The sequence below is a fragment of the Balearica regulorum genome, chromosome 14 (assembly GCF_011004875.1).
Source record: "Balearica regulorum gibbericeps isolate bBalReg1 chromosome 14, bBalReg1.pri, whole genome shotgun sequence".
In the NCBI taxonomy this organism is placed as follows: Eukaryota; Metazoa; Chordata; class Aves; order Gruiformes; family Gruidae; genus Balearica; species Balearica regulorum.
The window spans coordinates 13,938,109-13,962,149 of NC_046197.1; the positions used below are offsets into that span (position 1 = coordinate 13,938,109).

The 24,041-nt window shown below is 42.0% G+C and overlaps 1 protein-coding gene across 3 annotated transcripts in view; it reads right to left on the reverse strand.

The window, feature by feature from the left end:
• GALNT10 (polypeptide N-acetylgalactosaminyltransferase 10) overlaps positions 1-24,041 on the reverse strand; it is a 271,077-nt gene that overhangs the window by 218,181 nt on the left and 28,855 nt on the right. For all 3 annotated transcript variants that reach the window (XR_012837697.1, XR_012837696.1, XM_075766318.1), the window contains exons 2-4: positions 10,897-10,999; positions 9,915-10,053; positions 4,833-4,999 (exon numbers count right to left, since the gene is read on the reverse strand). Coding sequence is in view for 1 of the 3 variants with exons in the window: in XM_075766318.1 (XP_075622433.1) it covers positions 4,833-4,999; positions 9,915-10,053; positions 10,897-10,999 (409 nt within the window). In the remaining 2 variants the exon portion in view is untranslated. The remainder of the gene's footprint in view (positions 1-4,832; positions 5,000-9,914; positions 10,054-10,896; positions 11,000-24,041) is intronic.

Below are 24,041 nucleotides of genomic sequence, written 5' to 3' on the forward strand. Positions count from 1 at the left end.
CAGTTTTACATTTGTCTATGCAAACTTAGAGATAGCTTATACACAGCAGAGGTGTCCACAAGCTACAAGAATTAGATGGAGACCAGCATCCTTTTCGTACAAGGCAGTCACTAAAGATGAACGGCTCGACTTCTCACAAGCCACAGTCAGATTCAGACTGTAGGTGTAGGGACTGAAGCAGACCCTGAAGAATCATGAACTGCCTGTCTATTATTAGTCGCCTGCTATCAATAATAAAATGCCATCAGAGCCAATACAAAACCCTGCAGTGTTACAAACTGACCTGCATTTCAACTTCTCTTCCTCTCCTCCCATTTCTATGATATAACGGAACCCATTACCACTCAGCAGCTTTGTAATTAAATAATCAAAAAGCAAACAAATTTCACATCTGACAGCCCCCAGGAGAAAACTGATATACATGAAAAAAGCATTTTAGTTGACTTAGGGCCATTCTGGTAACAACAAGCTCAGAGGGATATAATTAGTACCCCGCAAGCCAGCATATGAAAAGGCTTAATTTAACTGAGATCAGGACTAAAGAATAGCTATAGAAATTAAAAGTGAAGCCACAAATCCACACAGGACTGCCACAGCTAAGCGTTTTTATGATGAGGAATTCTAAAGTCATAATTCACATGTATTGCATTCTGATTTCCACTTACCCAGAAGGGTAGGCATTATTCTGGACCACCCTGAAATAGCTGAGGTTAATCCGAGGAGGTCAGTCTTTGGGTCTCTAGTGGTTCTTGGTAGCAACGCAGGATGAGGCACACAACACCGGGCAGGTTAATTCTGATTTTCCAAGTCTGCCGAATGGGTGTCTCCCTCTTCAATATAACCTATATTCTTCCACACATTAAATCCCTACAATTGTTTTGAAATGCTTACGATCAGGAGAAGAAAGTCCTTATATCACAGGCATCCCAAGTAAGTTTGTGGGGGGAAAAAGCATAAGCTATCATAGTCTTACTGGGAATGTCATGCTGATACTAGAGAATGTTAGAGTAAAAAACATCCCCTCAATATTTACTTTGGTGTGACCACGCTGGAAAGCAGCTCCTTTTAAGCTAACTCAACCTAACAAGGGAATCCCCATAAAGAAAGGTTCAAGCGTCAGCAAAGACAGCTGCTGGAGGTGAGAACATGGACCACAGCTCAAGGCAAACTGGATGCTACCATTGTACTGCATTAGACTGAACCCACTGACTGGAAGCCTTTCCCAGGACACTACAGCTCACGTGGAATCCAGCACTAAATTTGTTTGAAGTAAGGCTGGATTTTGGTCATTTGCATTATACTACAGGCATGCAAAAAATAAAATTCCAGCCAGCAAGTTGTTCCAGCACATTTTGATTTTTTAAATACAAAGCAAAGAAAACATTTTAAAAACACAACTCAAAGCTTTTGCTGCTCACTGTTAAGATTTGCTGTCATCAGGACAGCCTTTTTTGGTTGAAAAATGTTTATTGCTAAAGGTCACAGAATTGTCTCTCAAATAAATTAAGAAATAAATGGCTGTTGACACTTCCAGATGATGATTCATCTGTCCAAGAGCTCCAATAATGCAAAGCCACACAGCTGCCTCTCAGGTATGCTGCAGACCACAGCAGCCACCAACCAACTCCTCAAAACTATCCTCATAGTCACATCAAAAATTCCTCACTCCCAAGCTTAAACACAGATGAAAAACATATGAAGTAACATCTGTCAGAAAAAACACTGATGTGTGCAAGAGCTAGGTTTCCATACTATTTCTATTATTAGCAAAGTCCTCTTTACTTATGCAAAGCAAAGATTATCTGTGTATGAGACACACAGATGAAAGAGGCCAATGGATTTGCACTAACATCACCACCTCAGAAATCATTGCCATAACAGAATGAGAGCACAACTCTAAGAGAACTTCAAGGGCAGCTTGGCAAAGTCCAGTATGTTTAACCCCAATACAGGTCAGTACACAAGACATGCTAGCAAGAGCAATATAGTCTCCTTGCCAGGGAAAGCCAAGTTCTTCAAGGTTAGTCTTTTTAAAGAGTTATTGAAGTGCTAGAGGTCTGTTTAGACAACCCTCAAGTGAAAGGCCATCATGAGGTACAGCAGAGTATATCTGATATTTTATCTTGTAAGGGTAACTTCTCGATAAAAAAATTAATAATAGATTTTTATTGAGCGATTATCCTTTTCATCTTTTGCTTTTCACTGGAGTTTATGATGACTGTTTACTGATCTCTGTGGGAAGAAGCTGACATTTACTGTTCATACTATGCCCCTCTGATCTCAAATGTGGCCTCTACTATCACTATGTCCAACAGTGATTCTGTAGTTTTAGAAGAAAGCTTCCATTACAAATTTAAGAGACTAGTGTTTGAAACAGAAGCATAGCATTCCACCTTGCAGACAATACAGAGGACTAACAATTTATTATTTTCAAAGAAAATCAAGAAATCTCTTCTCATTCTTTTTACTGCTCATTGGTTCTGTGGCACAGCAGTGATGATCATCAGCTCAGACACAGGGTTTTTATCACCTGCCCAATTTAATCATGAGAAACAGATAACCAGAGCAGTGGCTTAACAGTCTAAATCCAAGAATGCACCCTCTTCAAACATACAATATGGGAAGTAAAAGTTTTCCTAGACCCTCTGTTCCTTCATGCGGTTCTGTTTGATGTGTCAAATTATCAATTCTCAAGTATTGGGTTGAAGTGTTTGTTGTGGGTTTTTTTAAAATACATACAATGGATAAATTAAAAACAAACTTGTAACCAGCAGCCTTTCAAGTCAAGGATCACGCGTTTAGGACTTAACATCCTTCTGAGGACTGAGGATCTATTTAGACCCAAGGATAGATGTGGAAGTCAACCCCAGCGTGGTTAAGGAGGAATGCTGACTGCTGGAAAAGGTGCAGTAGCCAGCAGGAAATGCTACAGTACAAATATGGAACTGACACCAGCAAAGGAAAAGTGTTTCATCCTAACCAGTAACTGTCCCAACACGCATAGATCAACTGAGCTAGCAGGAAAACACCAGTTCGAAAAAAAAAAAGTTTTTATTAGTCTCTTTGCCTGTGTGCTGTTCTCTTCCCTTGACAATTTAGCTCACTGTCCAACACCACTAGTCTTATATGGAGAGATGCTGCGCACAAATTAATCTCAGCTACTTCTTGCAACCTTTGTATGAAAGATGGATGACTGACAGAGAAAACCTTGCATCTTATCAGAGACAGGTGGAACAGAGCAAGAACGAGCCAGACAAACAGCACGTGTACAGACTGATGAGGAGCAGGGGTGGGAGAGCCAGAGTGCTCTCTTTCGCCTGGTCAGAAGGGCACATATAGAGAACAAGGAAAACAGACCCACAGGAAACCAGATTTCATTACTTCCACTTCTCTCAAAAGAAACTTGTTTGTACAATTCAGCTGTGGTTACAGCATGAGCTTGTCTAATTTGCTTCTAGACTGAGTAGCAATAAAGAGACCTTGTTAGGAGGGTGGTGGGTTTTTTTTTCCTCCCCAGCTTAGTCCGAAAATCCTCTAAAGAAATACTTATTTCATATAACATTGATTTGTTCAAACCAGCATGCCTTGCTTGCAAACTAATTAGAGATGTACTTTAGAACAAATACTATAGCTGTTGGGTAGTGCTTATTTGAAAGTCAGTATAGGTCAGAACACCAAATATTCACAAGCTTGTTTCCAAGCTCATTTTAGGAGCTTCCTGTGTGTCAGATTTTTGGCTGTGTATCCTTTAGTATCTGGTAGAGAGCTCTGTTCCCCCAGTTGAATAATTTCAGTGGTAGAACTCTTGAACTCTGCAGCTCATAAAACTAAATAGTCTAAGTAATTTTAAAGGAGAAAATAGAGTTGCTAGATCTGATCATACCCCTTTAAAGTCATTGTATCCTCTTCAACACAGGAGAACACCAGCTCCTTCAGAGAACTTCCCATGTGATCTTCCTAACTATGCAATGTCTACATGATAGAGGCATTCATTCCTCCTTCACTTCATTGCCTTTTCCACCATAGCAGGAGTACAAACTACAAGACAAAGTCTAGCTTGATTTATATCACACAGCATTTAAACGGTTCAGAGAAAAAGATCCCTTGCCTTTCTGCTACAGAACAAGCAAATTCAGCAACTACATCTACATACTGCTGCTGCAATTACAAGCAGTTGTTCCATTTGTGGTGATGCGTTATGCCACTGACTATATGTCTTTGCATGTAGCACTTAAACCCTATCCAAAAAAACTCTTCCTGGCAATGCAGTACAAAATAAAAAGCGCAGTTGCAAGCAAGTCAACAAGTGAGAGCAGTCAAAGCTTTGGATGTTGCAGTTCTACTTTTCAGGAGCACAAGATTCAGGAGAAAAGCAAGCCAAATCAGAGGCAGTCCAAGATGGAAATCTTTTATCAAGACTTCTTCTACCATTTTCTGTGTCTAGAAAAAAAAAAGCAGCACATGAGGAGTGAGCTATTCTTGGTGTTTTTTTGTTTGGGTTTTTTTTTTTTATTCCAAGCATCAGATGTTTAACCCTGAGGTTAAATGTTAAGGACTACATAGGCCCTTAGCAGAATATTAAATCCAGCTTCCCTATTTATTCATTGTCCAAAACACAGGCCAGCCCATGCCATCAGCAGCTAAACCAGCACAAACTGAATATGGAACATGAGTTTTTTGCTAGACTTTTGGCCTTCCAAATGTACTGAAGCAAGGTTCACCAGAGCTCTGTTGCTGGCAAGCAAAAAACCTCATTATACACATATTTGCAAGTTCACTGATCCCATAGGTAGGTAAACATAGGTGGAGCTGTTACATACAAATTATCATACCTCTGTCACTGAAGTCATCCACCAGCACTATCTCTGCTATCAGCTCAGGAGGGGAGCGGTTTAGGACACTGTGCACTGTCCGGAGAAGAGAGGACCATCCTTCGTTGTGGAACGGTATTATCACGCTAGTGTTTGGAAGCTTCTCCAGGTACAGCTTATTCTTGCAGCTGGACATAGATAGAGGAAGGTTAAAAGGCAGTGCCAAAAAACACCAGCACTTCCATATTAATTACCATTAAGTAACTTAGTTCATTCTTTCCTCCTCAAATTGATGCAAAGTGCCTAAAAAAACCCCACTTATCAAGCCAGTGTTGACCTGACCTAGTCTACCTGGCCAAAACAACACCATTCTATATGAAGTGGGGACTGTTCATGGCCAGTGACACTTAGTGACACAGAGGGATCTATTAGGTGCTGAAACTGCAGGTGTAACTTAGGATACAGAATTCTCAAAAATATTTGTTTTTCCTGTCCTTACACCTCAAAGATCATGAGGAGGAGGAGTTTCTACAAAGCTCTTTCAGAAGTTGAATGTATCTGTTCTAGGCACTATCAGTATATCGGCTTAGCTTGCTTACTCCTAGTTTTCAGAGAAGCAAATCACTCTAATCATATGTTTAACTGTCATCCAAAAATTTTTAATGAAATGTGCAGAAGTAAGGATTTTGTATGACAGCACCTGCCCTAAACAGTCCCAGAAGTTCAAGCTTTTGTGAACAATAGATGGAGGAGACAGAATAATTGCATGGTAAGAACTGCTCCATAAACAAATCCACTTCCTTCGGCAATATATCAACTGCCAACCCCTACCAAAGGCTTCCTTTGTCATGCTGGACAAATTATTCAAATAATACTTTTCCTAACCAATCAATCTTGTCTTCCTCATTTTTCAGCAGGTCTAGTTTGACACCTGGGATCAGTTCTGCAGACAGAAGGCAAGAAAGCTGGGCTTTGAACACAAAGCACTGCAGAACTTGGGTAAGGCTGGAGAGTCAGCTCTGCAGAGTCCCCATATGGGCCCCTTGAAGTTGGGGGTATTTCTCCACAGCATTAACCTTCTTAATTTTGAAACAGGGGTAAATGCTCTCTTGCCTTGTGGAGTATTTTCAAGGTAGCTTTACGAAGAAAAGTCAAACTACAGCAAGTAGTGCAGTGTTTCTTTTCCTGCAGGCGTGGCCCTAACAGTAGACTATAAACATTGTTGAACAGGTAAGATCTAAGGCCATACAATGAACAATTCTAGTTAAAAAATATCCAGGAACTATTCAGTAGAGGACAAAAATCAATTTCATTCCCAGAACACCACATGTCCAGTGCAAAACAGAGGTGGCTATGTGAACAGAGATTTTTAGAATATATTAATGACATTGCCAGCAGGGCAGGCTGCCCTCTTCCCGCTTGCATGGCCATAGTCCGCTCCCTGCTCTGCCGCAACGCCGGACCTCTTGCACAGCCTGCACCAGAGCTGATGTGCAGGCTCCCTCCTCCCAGGCGCTTGGCGAAGCTTTCACTACGGGCACAATGCAGTGCACGCACGCAGGTAATTCCCTCCCTGTTCCCAGGAAGGGCAGATGGGAATTAAAGCAGCTCTGGCAGTGGCAGTTTTTTCCTGGTACCTTTCCCAGGGAAGGGAGGAGGATGCACCTATGTTATACAAGCTCAATAAATCTGTGATTACAGGAAGTGACTTCGGTGCCTGCGTGAAAGGACAGTGGCTTATTCTGGGTCGAATGAATTGTCTTGGGGTTCTGCCAAGAGCTTGCAGGCTATGGCTGCAATGAACAGATGCAAAATGCAAAATAAAGCTGCATGGACTGCTTTCATCCAATCCTTGGCACTGCAATCTTAACCTTCTTCCGAAATAGCTACTAGCTATAATTCTGTTCCAATATGAAACAAGAGCCCCCAAATCTCCAACTCGTCTTAAACTGGAATTCTCATTTTCTGACTAACTTTAACAACTGGCAAACTTTAGCTATTAAGTTTAACCATTAAGCATGGAGAGAAATTGTTTCCCTCCAGCTACCACATCTACAATTGCTTTACAAGACCTGCAAAATTCGTATTTAATATTAAAAAAAACCCAGAAGCACTTAAAGGAAATGTTAGCAGGGGAAGACACGACTGTTGAAACAAACAATTGTATGCTTGTACCAGGTAGATCCAGTACATGCCCTCCCTCAACCCCTCGATTCCCATGAGTAACAGAAAGCAGAGGTGACACTATTTGGTATATAAAAGGTCCACGCAAACCATCTCAGAAGTGAGCAAACGCATTGGCTGCTGCTTTGTCCTTCCCCACCCAGGCCAGCTGTGGGGAGAACCCCAGCTGTGGCCCCAAAGCTTAGGACAGGACAGATGCTGCATTTTTCCCCAGTTCACCTTCTTCTCACATTCCTCGCTGTCTGCGGGCACATCTCCAAACAACGAAGTCTCTATTATCTCTTACCATATGTAAAAGGCCAGGTAAAGTAAGTGCTCTAAAACACAGCTCACTTCTTTCTATAATGCACTTTATGGACTTCGTCTCAGCCAAACTTTGTTAAATCTCCCTCATCAAGCTCCCAAATAACACAAACCACACCATTGCAAGGATATCTTTTTTAGTGGGCACAGGGAATGCACAAGAGACCTTTTCAGTCATGAATTCCTTTACTGCAAATCTCCATTATATACAACCCCACTCCTTGCCCAGCTAATGCTACCATCCATTACATACACACTGTTTATCCGCTCCTTGAGACTTTTGCAATTATCATAGAATCACAGAATGGTTTGGGTTGGAAGGGACCTTAAAGATCATCTAGTTCCACTCCTGCTGCCATAGGCAGGGACACCCTCCACTAGCCCAGGCTGCCCAAAGCCCCATCCAACCTGGCCTGGAACATTTCCAGGGAGGGGGCTTCCACAGCTTCTCTGGGCAACCTGTTCCAGTGCCTCTCCACCCTCATAGGGAAGAATTTCTTCCTACTATCTAATCTAAATCTCCCCTCCTTCAGCTTAAGGCCATCAGCCCTTGTCCTATCACTCCATGCTCTTGTAAACAGCCCCTCTCCAGCTTTCCTGTAGGTCCCTTTACGTACTGGAAGGTGCTGTAAGGTCTCCCCAGAGCCTTCTCTTCTCCAGGCTGAACAACCCCAACTCTCTCAGCTTGTCTGCGCAGGAGACGTGCTCCAGCGCTCTCATCACCTTTGTAGACTCCTCTGGACTCATTCCAACAGCTCCATGTCTGTCTTTTACTGGGGACCCCAAAGCTGGATGCAGTACTCCAGGTGGGGTCTCACCAGAGCAGAGGCGGAGAATCACCTCCTTTGACCTGCTGGTCATGCTCGTTTTGATACAGTTGTCTCTCTGGGCTGCAAGCACACATTGCCAGGTCACGTTGAGCTTCTCGTCCACCAACACCCTCAAGTCCTTCTCCTTGGAGCTGCTCTCAATCGATTCTCTGCCCAGCCCATATTTGTCCTTGGGATTGCCCTAATCCATGTGCAGGACATTGCTCTTGGCCTTGTTGAACTTTATGAAGTTCACACGGGCCCACCTCTCAAACCTGTCAAGGTCCTTCTGGCTGGCTCACTACATTGGGGGAAAAGGATGTGCCAAGCAATAAGCAAACCAGCTGCAGCAGTCTCATTAATCACAGCTTAAGGTGTTGGTGACCCAGTCACTGCACTTATTAATTTTCACTGGGGACTGGAGTTAGAAGTTTCACATTTTAAAAAAGTTTAAATAGCAGGATTATCAACGAGGAGTCTGCCACTTTAGGAAACAATGGGGAACATGAGGTAATATATTAAATCCTCAGAAGAGGAAATACTGGCATTGTCTGAAGTTTAAATTCTCAGAGGTCATGGCGTCCTCTGTAAGTGGAAGCCAGGCATAATTTAGGTTAGCAAACTCAAACTGTATTTCCTAGAACTTGAGTATGGGCTGATCAACAAGCATCTTCAGTTACCTGATTTATCTCTATGTTTAAACATTTCAGCTGCATGCCTAAAATATTTATGGAGCTATACTCACTACTCTGGTTTATGAGTATATATTGAGAAAGGGTGTCAAGCCAGTGTATTTGATTAGTTTGCTGTGACAGCTGAAGAGGTAATCTCTCAAATGTGCATCTAACAAATTATAAAGCCTGACTTCTGGAAATCATATTTAATGAATAAAGTAGATGTTGAATTCAGATTCACGAAATTGTGATAAAAATGGCTTTACACAAAACAAGCTTTCATTCAAAAGTCTAACAATGCTTTCAGATTAAGAACTGCACAGATAATATTTAAAAACCTCTTAGCTTTGTATAAACAAGGGTTAAGACTTAAGTGAAGCACTTTTGCTAATGAAAAACTCCTTCTGGCTTGCATAAAATCCAGTCTGACGCCATCCTAAGGAATAATGTCAAAAAATAGATGAACTCAAAAGCCAGCATTCAATTGGAACTAGTTTCTACTCGTAAACCCTGATGAGGTTTTTATGAGGAAGATGTCTAAAGCTAATTCATCAATCAGAAGGATTTCTAACAAAACTCTTCATACATAGTTGAGCGGAGCTACTCAAATCTTGTTCTGCTCCTGAGCATTTCATGGCCATTTCCAGCTAGCAGCCAACATAAGAACTGACAGAGTGTTTAGTGACAAAATCATCACTTAGGGCATTTGTCAACCGAGTCCAATATTAACATCAGTTTCCACTACAGAAAGAAATAGCTCCACGTTATTAATTTCTAAAAGTTGTTGGCTACATCAGTGGGCTCAGGAACTGAGCTGTCATGTTGCAAGAGGTGAAGGAAGGAGCCACCGCTGGGTGAAGTTCAAGATCTCTTCTGTGCAGGGTTGTACTTTTTCAGTAATTTTAAATCTTCTGGAATCAAAAGGGGACTTGTTTCCCAGATTTGGTTTCCTCTATTTCCGATTGCAATTACTATACACTGTCTTTTATTAAGGAGACAGCAGGACCCAGCTGTGAAAGGATTGCGTTTGATGAACAAAGGTATGAGAGTCCATAATAATAAAAAAAGAGCACACTCCTGTAGATGTGGTAATTTAGGGCTTTCACTCATAGAAATGTAAGCTATATACTCACTTTGGATGTCTGATGTCTGGAAGGGAACGATTCAGAGAAATTTTATCACTCACAAAGATATTAAAGCCATTTTCCCTGTATGCCTGGTCCACTCGCTCTGCGTCAGTCATTGGGTAAGGTTTTCCTTGTTCTCCGTTTCCTACGGACAGAAAGTAAACATGCATCATTACTACTAATTGGTGCTTAACTGACCAGAAACTAATCCATATATCAAAAGAAGAGCAGTCATCTTACAGACCTTTGAAAAATCCCTTCATTAGTTTTGTGCTCTATGTCATATTTAGCACTGGGTCAACCATGTCAACATAACAATTTTATTTGATAAGCAGTTTTGCTACAAACCACTCAGCTGTGCAAACTGTGGAAGTTAAATGTCTTCCTTCCAACATCAGAAACAGATGAAGGGGCTATGGCAACGCTGGGGAGGATCTACAGAATGTTTTTTTGTTTCACTGCAGGAAGAATACATATGGTTTGAATACCTCATCGCTGTTGTTTTTCAGCACAGATGGATATGTATATTTAACAACCTGAGCTCTTGCACAGAGGAGGTAGAGCCCTTGCAGACACACCAGTGTGAAGCTGTGATGTTCAAAATGGGCCCTTTTATGTGATTCAAGATAAAACCCAGAACTATGGAATAAAACTTGCATGAGTGTTATGATGTGGAACATTTTTCTTATCCCTCCTCTTCCTTTCTGGATCTCCCACTTTCGGGAGAGGTACAGGCACACATTTTTTTGGTAAACTTTTTAAAAATCAATACTGCACCTATCCTAAAAATACCACGATGTTACCAACATATTTTCACCTTGTTAAAAAAAACTGTTATTGTGGAGTTGGGGGAAAAGAGTTTAACTGGGATTAACACACAGTAACATCATTCTTGACCCTGAAGTTGAGCATGCTGTTCTGCACTCAGCCTACCAAATAAACTAAATTACAATTTGTATTAAAACATTTTTATAGTAATCTTACATACCTACACGCTCAGAGTCCCTCCTTATAGCTTCTTTGTTATGCCAGTCCTTTTTCCTTTCTCCATCACCAAAGTAAGGGTCTTTCTTTTGTCTCACGTATAATGCCTTTTAAACAGAAGATTAGATATATTAAATACACAACACACGAAACCTTTCCCTAAAAGCCTTTCTTTCCTGTAAGGGGAGATTAGATATCCTCCTTAAGGTAAGGCCATCACAAATAGTTTTTACCCTGAAAGGGGTGAGGGAGGAAGCCAGTTTTGCTTGCCTCAGAACAGTACTTTATCTATAGTGTTAAGTGATTTTTTTTTTTTTTTTTTTCAGGACACCATCATGTATGCAGACCAGTATTCTTAATCAGGGAATCTATTAAAACCCCCCATTTTCATTTTGAAAACATCCAATACATCTTACATCCTATTTAATTAACAATAAAGCTGTAATGGGAGACCTATTGCAGGATCATTATTAATGAGCACACTACTATACCTGAATAAAATCAAAATAAGATTTAAAAGGTCATTTATTAAGAGTCTTGCTGCTCAACTAAAAAGCAAATTTTACATAAGGCATGAGCCTGCGCTGAACCCAATTAGAGCTCCTCTTTTCATGATGTTGTTCCTGAAATTCAAAAGCAATGAGTGCTTTGGGAACAAGTCAGCAAATGAAAGATGGGGTGAATTCAGGATCAAAGAGACTATGGTGTGTGGAAAGAAAACCATGATACATCTCAAACACTGACATCCCCTAAATCCAAGGGAAATATAGATATGATATATTTAAGCAGGGTTTAGGGTCAAGAAGAGAACATCTTCTCTGAGAATGAGTTTTCAATTATGTTGTAATATGCTGGTAAAGTGCAAGTCATTTGTTGCATCATTACTGCAGAAATAGTTGCACAAAGAACGTAAAGGTTTTTCCCTTTTAATTTCTTATGACTGCAGAGAGAACTCCACAGGCTAGAACTTCCTAGAAAGGGAAAAAAAAAAAGCTTCCCTCCCTGGAGGGCAAGAGGTTTAAAGTCTCACTAATGGGTCAATCAAACCAAATAACCACCAAAAAGCAACGGTTGGCATAGTAACCTTGCAGGGTTATCAGGCATCTTTGGCATCTGGGACACAGATGTCATTTGCCTGACTAGTTAGATTACGAATTCTTCATTTTCATGCTTAAATTTGTCTTGGGAAAATAGGACATTTGGACATTTCGCTTGCTATTCCAAGGCACTAGACTTCAGCCTGACGGAGGTTACCTCACTGCAGTTTGACAGATGAGCTCTGGTGAACCCTGCTGTGAAGGTTTAGCAGATTATCCCCATCACATCACCCCTCTTCTACAACAGTCAGCAGGAAGGGAACGCTTGCTGGTGCTTTTCCACTCCAGCTCGGAGCCCTGTGTATTAGCTTACAAAGCCATCAGTGAAGACAGGTTTCAGCTAAGATGCCAAAGTGAACAAGAGCGGCCAAACGCAGGTGCCTGCTCTGCTTCGCCTGCTCTGTTACAGATGGTAACTCTTAGCAAAGGAACTGCATGAAAACCTCAAGTTGTGCTGGTTGCATTACCGTGCCAAAGTATAATAAACCAGCTCCATCTGATTAAAAGCTGGCCTGTGAACTATTAGAACTTATTTGTGGCTTGGATTTTTTTTTCCATGTAAGAGATTTTAAATTATTCTAGATCCTTTCAATCAAGGATCATAAAATGATTTATACTCAGCTTCTCGACTATCTGACAAGACGTTTTGTAGATGGTAACATACCTGGCAGAAATCAAATTTCATCCATGAAACCAGACACTCAGTTACACATTTCAGTTAACTAATATCAATACTCAGAGCATTCCCCTTCCTGGTCCCTGCAATTTAATTGTATTTTCACTGAAGGAGAGCTGATGGACATTCAAGATGGACAAGTCAGTCACACAGCTAGTTCATAACGTGAACAAGTATAAAGGAACTTCCACTTGTGCTACCTGGAGCTAACAAGGATATTCTATGAAAAATATTTATGACGCAGGAAGATGGAGGGAGAGGAATTCTCAGGGTGGCACAGGAACAGGATCACACTACAGGATGTGAGTAACAGTGCTGAAAACCAGACAACTGCCAGAAAAGGACAGTTACACAGAAACTGGGAGTGTACCTTCCTGAATTTCACTCTGCACATATGAGAACATAAAATGAAGATCGTCACCAGCAATCCAATGTCTTCAGTTCACTTCTGACCACATGTGTTGAAGACTTGCATTTGCTGAGGGAAAGAGGTTTCATGAGAGGCACTGCAAAAACCTCATCGATTCCCATCACGCAGGAACAGGTAAGCGCAGCTCCAGAGCAGCAGAGCTGTGGTGAAGAACCACTCTCCCCTTTTCTGGGGGGGCTTCTGACCACCCCTGAACTCACCAGATATAAATATCAAACTAAATTGCTTAAACTGCCTTGTGGTTTTCGAGCCGTCCATTAAATACCACTGTTCTCATGTGAATTTCTACCTGCTGATAACGAAAAAGTACTTCTAAGTGTCAAGATGAACGTGTGAGCCAGGAACCAAACATGTAAGAAAGCACTGGGAGTGCAAACCGAACACAGTGGACAACAGCACTTCTGGGGAAAATGAAGCATGCACCTAGTCCTTGGGTCAATCTGACACTGATGTCAGCAGTGTGATCACAAAAGCACCTTGAAAAACATACAGGGTATATGCCAACACCAGCCAGAAACCTCATGTTTGCTGCACCGCAGGAGGTTGTTGCTGCTTTTGCAGAGAGGGTACATGCAGAGATGGTTTGAGATGCTTCCTCAGGGTGCGGTGAGCCAGGGCATGGCCTGGGCATGGCCTGGGCGAGGGGCAGGCAAACCCAGCTCCAGCATCTACCCACGGCTCTGTCCAACCAAATGTTCACACAAATACTTTATGAAAACTATGCCTGACTTTCACTACCTCACATCACAATGCGAGCAGGTCTGGATGACGGCTATGTGACAGACAGTAGAAGTGGCCACTTGGTTATTTTTGGTGTAAAATGGATCAAATTTTCAGCACCATGAAGCAGCCACTCTGTGCTACTGCAACAGCCCAGCATGTCTACTTGTCTGGCCCACCATAGTGGTTTCTAACTATTCAGACAACATGCTGCCCTCCTGATCATCCCCACTAAATAACCCACAGAGCACACTGTTGCTCTGTGAAATTTTTGCCTCTGGTTTGCAAGATCCCTGCTTTGCCAGGCCTACTCACCGGCCAGTTTCCTCTCCAGGATACTCCCCTGCCAGGAAAAGCCCTGGAAAGCTCTCGCAGATCAGAGCACCTCCTTGCCAGGAGAGTTTTGCCAACTTTCTGAGCGCTAAGCTTGAGCACAAGTGTCATACTGGGCACAGGAACAACTGGCAAGTCTGAAACATCAATATTTTAAGTCTCTCTTGTCTCTTGTTTATAGCACTCTAGACTGAATGAGCACACCAGGAGAATCATTTACACCACCACTACCCGTTCTGCCATTTGCAGCCATTCAACACACGTAAACCCCTTCCCAGCAGTTACACCAGAAACCCACCCACCGCTGAAGAGAAGAGCATTGTAACAGTGCCTAGGGACTAGATCTAAAAGGAGAAATACTCAGTACAACTCTGAGCCTCACAACACCCACTCTGCACATGGTAACCCAGCACCCTGTGCCAAGTCCCTACCAGGTGACCAGGGGAAGTCAGACACGATGGGAAAGAGAGGAAAAAGGACACCCACCAGCAAAAAGACATCCAAACTGCTTAACAGGGCACTAGTAAGAGTGTTTTAAATCTCGTGACTCCTTGGGACTCAGGCAACTTAAAGCAGAATTGCAGAGGCACCCGCCTGCCATCTCAACTCTAGTCTGAAATTGTCCCTTAGAAGACACCTGTTCACTGCTGCAGGTACCTGTGTGGATGCTCTCCTTTTGAAATATGCTAAGATGATGGACCTTGAGCTGCCCTCCACAACAGCTCTCAGGAGATGGGAGACGAGTTCAAAGTATACCCCAAGGGATTCACACCAACATCTCCAGCATCCTCCGGAGGGAAGCCACACCACTGGGCTATCAGCTGATTCAGGAGGAGCATCTCAAGCCATTACAAAGCTGTACCACCGAAGCAGCCAATGCTCATCGGACCAAGCAGCAACCTAAAAGTCACTAAAAAGCAGTTCCAGCCATCCCTGCTCAGGGTGAGCACTCCCAGGGCTCTGGGCTGGAGTCGCCCTTGTGTTTGTGCACTCCATACAGGATAATGTGAACAGGGAAGTAAATTTTCTACACAGCTTCAAGTCATTCTTCAGAGGACTCGGCAACATGCATTTAAATACCCTCAGAGCAAGCAACAACCTGATGCAAGCAATTTAATCACTGTGATACCGAGTGAAAGCAGGCAGTAGCACGCCATCCTCCATTGCTGTTAAACAAAGGAAAAAAGAAGTCACAGAGACTGCCACTGTACTACGTGGAGCTCAAATGAGGCAGGTGGACAGAAGAAAGTCTAGCAGATAGATGTATTACTTGTCTCAGTCCCAAATAAATTTACACACGAAAACGTCTTTGAGCTATACAAGCTAAACCCTATCAAGGCCACGCATGTCAAGAGAAGAACTTCAGTAATTTGTAAACTTTAGATTAAGCAAGAGGAGAAAATATGGCATACAGGCATCAGTTATTTATACCTTTCTGAACTTGAGTGTAGGACTTTGGAGGCACACGGAATAAGAGTTATTGATCCTTAAGTCCTGAGGAACAGGGTCTGTACAGCTCTCTGTCTTGGAGACTTACAAGGACTGGCTTTTCTTCATGTTGGCACCAGCAAAGTAAAATGAGGACTGTGTAGGGTGACTCATTATCTGTTCCTCTGCCTGCAGTGCTCATAATGTTACTACCCTGCACAACTAGAGCCAAACAAGATTTGCACAAGATAAACACGACATTGATCTCTTTTGGATCGACATACCTCTCTAAGTGGCTTTTAAAATCTTGAAGGGTAGACATAGCTGCAGATGGTCACGGCAGACATGCTGCATTCTGGAGCTTTTCTGGTCTTGGGCACAGAAGTTACATTCATCAGTCCAATTCAGAAATGCTCCATTAAATTTAATTCAACTTGAGTAAATGTTAGGAGGTCAGAATATTTCTAACTACATCCCTTGCAAGCAAACACACAATGCTTACATTGGTTTTGCAGGTCACTATTACACCACCATATCTGAGAAGTGTGCTGTGAGCCACCAACAAGTTCTGTCAATAATGCCTGAACATTAATTTTGAACTGACTTTCAGTGCTAGAAAATTAGTATCAGTGTCTTTGCTTCAGTGACCTTGCCAGCACCTGCGACACGCACAGCCCCTAAGGGAAGGCATAGCTGCAGCAGGCTGATGAGCATCATATTTCTTGTTAAGAATCACACTTTCAAGACCAACTTAATTTCAGCAGACTACCAAAAAAAGTCAGTGTGAACAATAAAACACTGCCTTCCTCCCCTCAACTGCAATTTTTATGTTCATGTCATTGCTATTAGCAAGGCAGTGTGTAAAGTTGCAGGCAGCATACCATCATGGGCAGAGGGAAGATATGCATATACACACTCAAAGTCTCTCTCAGTATGAAAATGGGCAGGTCGCAGACATCGATGTTATTTTGGAAGCTCCTTATTTTTCCCTTTTTCTTTTTTTTTCTTCCTCTTTGTAAAAGATGTCTGAGCTCTAGAAATCCAGAGACAGCACACAGGGACCAGAATGTTGCTTTTTTTAGTGGCTTCCTTCAGGGATGCTGCATGGGATTTGACTCAATTATGCAAATTACATAACTTGATGATACCCCTTCAACAGACGCTCTAGACTGTGATATCCAAGCAATCTGCAAAACACAGCAAGTTTCCTAGGACTGACTACTGCTTTACCTATTAAACAAGCATCTCATTTGCAGGGAGCTATGCTGTATTACCTGGAATGCTGTATTTCATGCCAGTTTTCAGTTTTACCCCAATTTCTCATTAATTCTAACTGCATAGCAGGAGGCATAACATTTTTGTCTAAACTGCATCAACACATCACCCCTTATCTGCATTTTAACTGTGGAACACAGTGACCATTGTTTGAACATTGCAGCTATCAGTGCTGCTCCGTTAGGGTAAATTGGCATTACGGATCTGGATTTCTGTTCCTATAAAACAGGTCAGCAAGGCTATATAGCCTTTGCAATTTTCTGTTTTGCTTTACCTTAGCTTCTTATTTTGCAAAAATCTCTTCCTTCTGGAAATGGTCAGTTGTAAACAGCAATCCAAAAAGGAGACTTCAAAGCATGAAGGGTTCATTATGATCATCTAGTCAAGCTATGTAAGTGCACAAGCCATTGAATTTTATCCGTTAACTCCTACAGCAAGCCCGTAAGTTCTATTTCAGCTCAAGCACATTTTATTTTCCTTAAGAAATGGAATTTGTTTACCACTAAGGAGTGATTACGTCTCCAGCAATATCTTTAACTAATCTCCTGCCTGTTTCCACCCTTCATTTTTTAAAAACTGAAAATGAATTAAAGTAGAAAGGCATATTAAGCAATACATTGAAAATGGATTTAGACAGATTGCTGTAAATAAGCCCCTTCTGTTGTCTACCATGCTGTTACTTAACATGTCGCCAAAGCAATTGATCAGCGTTCAAATGCCAAATGCACAAAAATGGAATTTTAATCTTTTGTTTAATCACTATTTAGTGCGCCTGGCTCCAGCCAGAATAAAAGAAGGGTGGATGGAGACGTAAGCCAAGAGTTTCCTGTACATGACGAAAAAAAGACTTGCTGAAGTGCATACGCTAATCAATGCTGCACAGATCTCAAACCCTATTCAAACTTTTTTTTTTTTTAAACCAAGGAGCCATGATCAGACCCAAGAAGCTATGATCTTTGGAGACAGTACTAAAAGGGGGCCACCTGTTCTATCCCAGGTCTCTTCATTTATCCCAGCACCTCAGCAAGTATATCCTGCATTTATATGCTACAGCAAGATGCCAAAGATGACAAAACAATCCAGAAAAGCAACAGGAAAAGACAGAGCAAATAGAAACCATTCCTCTATTAGGTGAGCTCAGTGGAAGACTCAAGAGCGTGCACTCTGGGTACAACCCAGTTGTCACGATGTGTGCCACAGCAAAGCAGAAATAAGAAGCTTCTATAGGCAGCTTCTCTTCAGCCTTCCAAAACTCAGAGTATCCAAAGGGTTTCAGAAGGCAAGAAATGTGCAAGAAACCAGGTCTGGCAGAAACCAGGATGAATCCTCCCTCTCACTGCAGCGAGAAGCCCAGGTTTTAACGATTGTGGGACCATCCACACTAATGCAGGTAACTCTTTCATAAATAGGTATCAAGTCTTACTGCACCATGAAGAAATAAAATTCTTTTTTGGTCAGAGATCTATTAGAACATGTTGAACAACAAATTGGTACAACACCTGCGCAGCACAAACAGCCTCCATCCTTTGTACTGGCATGAAAACAGCTGACACTTTCAAATGATCTAATGAAAAATAAAAATATCCCCAACATCAGCTGGAGGCATTCACTCTGGGTCAGGAAGCTGAGCATAACCTCAAAGCTCTTCATTTACTGGAACAGGAGATAGCATACTACTAGAAAAAGAAATCTGCTAAAAGCCTGTCATGTGATCTACCCAAGTGTTTTCAAAAGGTTAATTTTTGAAGCTATTTCAGCCCATCAAAAATTTAAAAGCTACATTAACATAATCCATACCTTCAACATTTCAGGAACTATTAAAAGGCAACACAGGACTAAATGGCAGCACATCATGTGGAATGATTTCACGTTTTCAAAGACAAAAGAGCCAAGTACATCTTCACAGCTGCGTTGTGACTCAGATCCAAGCAACAGGTTCGAACCAGACCGAAATTTCCTGCAGGATGCTACCATTCGGCCATCACGCTCCTCTTTCCCACCTGAAACACCAGTAATATTGAAATCCACATGTTCAGATTTGTGCTTTTGAGAAAGCTATACTTTGGGGTATGGAAATAACCTGCCTGCTTCCTTCAGAAAGTAGAGCCACAAATAGTGTGGGCACTCCTGGATCAGCCCCCACCCCGTGTCAGCTAACTAAACCACAGCTGGACCAGACCCAGCTGAACGGATCAGTGTGACAGACACAAAGCAGAGCCTTTTCTGCAGAACACCCAGGGACACTGAGTAACTGCTTGTAGAGATATGAAAGAAATATGTTCCTTGCAGAACACCAGGTATGCAGCTCCTTCTTGGACAGAACAGCCTACTGCTTAAGCATTACCCAATTTTAGCTGACTGTACTTTTTAATGCAAAGCTTTTTGTATAGAGTGCTAGAACAGTACTCACTTGAACTGAAACTTCCCCCCTCCCTCTTTAAATTCCTTAACAAGTTTTATTCAACCTCAGTTGCTGAAAAATCCCTTAGCATAAACAAAATTTTATCTAGCAAAAAGTCCTGGATCATCAGCCAATTAAAGTCTAAAGACAGCCACTGAGGACAGCAACATGACATCTAGCTTAGTCATCAATCTCTACCAAACACCTTACACTCTGTTCTTCACTTCCCCTTAGAAATAATATTACAGTCTTGCAGTGTTTGCTGTTCTAAACTTACTGTTTGACTAATTCAATCCAGGCCTCCAAATGCACAGCACCCTTCCAAAGTCAGTGCAGAGCACCAAGCAGCGAGTTCTTCCCCGGGTTTTAGCACACCTTGTGATAGCACAGTTTCACTCTCAGACTTTTCTTTCAGCTGTTAAAACCCCAGCTGGCCTAGTTTTATACTCCAGAACAAGCCTTGTTGCTTTAATCTGCCCACACCTTTCTCATCTTTTCTGTCCACTGAAACGCTTACAGCCCTTCCCATCTACAGAAACGCTCAATTTCCCACATAGTAGCATGTCTCAGGGATCTGCTCAAAACTGTGGAATAAGCTCCTGCAGGCATTGAGTTGCATCAGAAACCTCCTCGTATTCCCCCTCAAATGATAAGCACAATTCTCTGACCTTGTTTTAACATACAGCAACACATTATAAAATTCCCAAACAAGACATCACTCCCTGGGCTACCCTCCAGTTGAGACGGGAGACACAACCCGTCATTCACCCGCCTAAGGTACGACAGCCAGGAGGGGCTTTGACAGCAAATACACAAAGGACAAAGATGTAGGCAAAAGTCATCTCTGAACTACCATTCCAAATGGGATGAAAGACTTCCCGCCCCTCCCACCTTCCCTTCCTGCTTTACATGCTTTCTAGAAACTTAAAACTAGGTGAGGTCTCCAAAGGAACCAACACACACATATTTTATCACGTGTCCAAGAGCTGGTTTTTGACTGCAACTTCTGGCAGAAGCTATGGGTATGAAATCCACAGAGATGTACTTTGCCGTTCACAGCATTTAGTGCTATCTGAAGCTGTTTTAAATACAAGAAGCTTTATATTCAAAGGAAGAAAAAAGAGTGAACAAGCTGGTTTGGAGATCAATTTGAGAAACGGACATTTGAAGCAGAACCCTCCAGATGTCTGCATATATCCACGCTCCATTTAACAGGAGCAAACTGCACACAAGCTGTAGTGGTTTCCTATAAAGACACACTTCAGAGCACTGTTTCTGAAATCTGACTTACCAGTTAAATTATGCTGCGTATGCAGAAACACTTGAATAATCTGCATTAAGACTTAATAAAAATGCAGGATACAAACCTATTAATTCCATCATTTCCATGAATTCCCTGTACTAGAGCTATAAACTCCTGATCAGATTATAGGAACGTCAAGCCAATCAAGGACTACTCAGAGGAACACAACTTCCAAATATTTTGAGTACTAGCAGAGAATCAAACCATATATCACACTAGCAGAAATCTCATTAAAGATACACCACAACAAACATCCCATATATCCTCAACATAGAAATACTACACAGCAGTGAAATTCACAGCACTCAGACAACCAATACAAAATTACAACTAGGCTTGGTGCTGCACGTAGGTGGACCTGGCAAACATGTAACCCCAAATTTGATTTTGTTCAGTTTACAAAAAAAATTACAGCATTTGTAACTGTTTGAATGATGAAAGAACTATGACGATAGTCATCTTCTTGGATGGGCACTGGGTCCTTGGGAAACTCTGGTACAACTCCTGATATAAGCTGATATAAAAAAACCAAACCAAAGAGATGGTTGCTAATGCTCCAACAATCTTTGAAGCAAGGACAGCACAAAACCTACCTGCTAGACACCCAAAGAAAGTAGCCTAAGTATTTTTCATAGAGACAGTCAAATCAAGAGAAAACCATTCAATTTTGGGACTTACCAATGTGCAAACTATACAACCAGGATGCCTTGTACTTTGCGATAGAGAAAGGCGCAAGTAAGACAAGAGACTGCATTAAAACATGTTTCCTGAGGCAAGATGAGCAAGGCAGTTTGAAAGCTTGCCAACAGTGATAGTTCATAATAGTAAGCAGAAGTGATCTGGATTTTGCCCGGAAAAGCAAGTAGAGCACTGTAAGGTATCCGTAAGCCTTGCAGAGCTGTGGCAGTCTTCGCAACAGCTGGCAGCGTAGATCAGGTATTTACCTTTCTTCACAGAAATTGGGCTGATGCCAAACTTTTACAAGCAAAATTCAAGGGCACATTACAGAACTTTGATGCCCTGGTGGGGGGCAAAAGATTTGTCAGCATGCAGAGTACATTGGATTCAGAAAGGTTAATGCCACTGTTCTGAAAGGCTCCAAAAAGGTAAAAATACCCCAACATTTACTGCTACTGAAAACTACATTCAATCCAAACAAAAACTATGTGACATATGACTCAAAAACTGGAATGAGAAACATAATTCCCATTTAGTTGTGTGCCAGGTACTGAGATTTTGTGGTTTATGTCAGCAGACAGAGTGCTTCTCATAGCAAGCTGCATATCAAGCTTATAAATTGTTTTTTCCCTAATGAATTTTGAAGATACTTGGGGAAAAAATAAAAATCTGTATTTTAGCTTTTTTTCTTGAGCCCTTATCCATCATTAGGAGTTACACACAAAATTATAGAAATATCTCCTATCAGAAATTCAAAAGGAGACACAATCTAACCAAGAACGACCACCTCCATCTGCCGAAAAGTCAGATCCCAAACCAGAAGATGTCAAATCACCTACCAGTGGCATTCACCTGCTAGTACAGGAAATAATCCCCGGACACACTACATCAGCTCATCTTGCTCAGTGGATCACAGCTGCAGTCCAACAATAAACTGTCTCTGGAAGCATGGCTGGGTGACAGGACCCCCCCACACCTCCCCTGCTGAATAAAGACCCAGGCCAAAAAGGATTCTAAGGAGAACTTAAGACATCAAGACACTTACAGGTATTGTCAGAGACTACTTTTCCCCCCCCGAGTTATCAATCTCCTGCTACCAGGAACAATACCATGCTCATGTAATACTTAAACATCACTTGAAGAAAGCAGTTCCCGCTAACTCCAATAAAGCAAAGAGAATCACAAGCATTCTTCTATTTTATTTTCCACACTCTTCACTCCGTACCTTCGGTGCTGACACTGCTCACTCACCTTCCACTCACTAAGCCACCAACAGTACTCGTAACAATCACTGTCACAGCTTTGGTTTATGAAAAAAATGAAAATAATTGTTTTCAATTAAACATTTACTATTACTTCAGGTGGTGCTCTGCAGGAGCCTACCTTTGCTTTTCTTCCTGATTCACACTGTTAGTATCCATAGCTTTTTGTTAGCAGCAATGCAGCAAAACCACATTTTTCTGGTTTTCAGCAACAGAATACCACTATTTTCCTTGTAGCTATTTTAAGGATTTTAAAGTAAATTCTCTACCAACTTCCTGGCAGACTTGATGCTTCTTGACAGTGTTACGTTAAACTGAAAACATCAGCACTAAAAAGCAACATTTAACACCTCTCTTCTTCCCAAGAAGTTATTTAACTGCTGCTCAGACAACTAGTACATTGCACCCAGCAACAACAAGCACACAAATCTATGCCAGGATTAATCTCACTCCTCTCAACATCAAACTTACTGCTATTACCCCAGTTACTCAAAAATATTTGAGCCATGCTATCTCCAATTTCCCCTTGTTTATGCTGTCAGTTTATCTGATGTACTTGTGCTTTGTTTGCATCTTCAGATTCTCCTTGTACAGAAGGCAGCACACAGAATTACTGCCCTCAACAGTGAGGAGCAGTCCTGCTGTACACTGAAGCGCAGAGCAGCTGGGTAAGAGCTGTAGGAGACTCTTGTACCGTTACGGTGTTCCTGTAAGCAGTTGCTCTCATCAGGAAGCACGAGCCGCTCCTTGAGTCCAGGCACAAGCTGCATTATTCCACTGGGAACAAAAAGCCGAGCACAAAAATCCCAACTTCAGTCTTCAATCTCTTCTAGGAAACCAAGTCACCACCGATGAGTTGCAAAGATGACTTGCAGAACGTGCACATCACATGATCAAGGACTAAAACCCCATCATGGAACCATATGGGGAAGGTTATCCCATGCAAAGTTCTGGGCACCTTAAAAATAAATTGCATTTACAGTAACAGATAAATGTATTCTCACCAGTTAAAAGCTGAAGCGCCAGGTACGCACACCCATCAAGAGAGCGTTTACCATCCTTTCGCCACTCCTCCCTCCACAAGGAAAGCACTGGCAGAACTCCCTGCAGTACTCGTGTGTACTGTATGTGCCATGTGATCACACTTCCCAGCTTTGATACTTCTCTCCTATGCAAGTTGCTCAAGAGGTCTGCTTCTACCCCTTCTGAGTACAGCATGAAGTTCACGCCACGCATCTTTATGCCATCCCAAGGCTTTTAATTGTCCACGTCTTCACCCTGGGCTGAGATGAGGCTGACCCAAGGCCAGGAAAGGATCAAGTAATCTACGCCGAAATGTTGAATCTAGAGGCTAGATCCTGCATAGGTACGTTGGTCCCTCCTAGAGATGCTCTCTAGTAGTGATCACGACTTGACATGGGCAGCTGCAAGTTGTAATATGGCAAGAAACTACCAGATCACTCATAGCACCAGCATAGCAAGAGGGCAGAACAGAGAAAAAAACAGAAACTGGTAAGATAAATTGATTGGATCAGGGAAGAAGCTG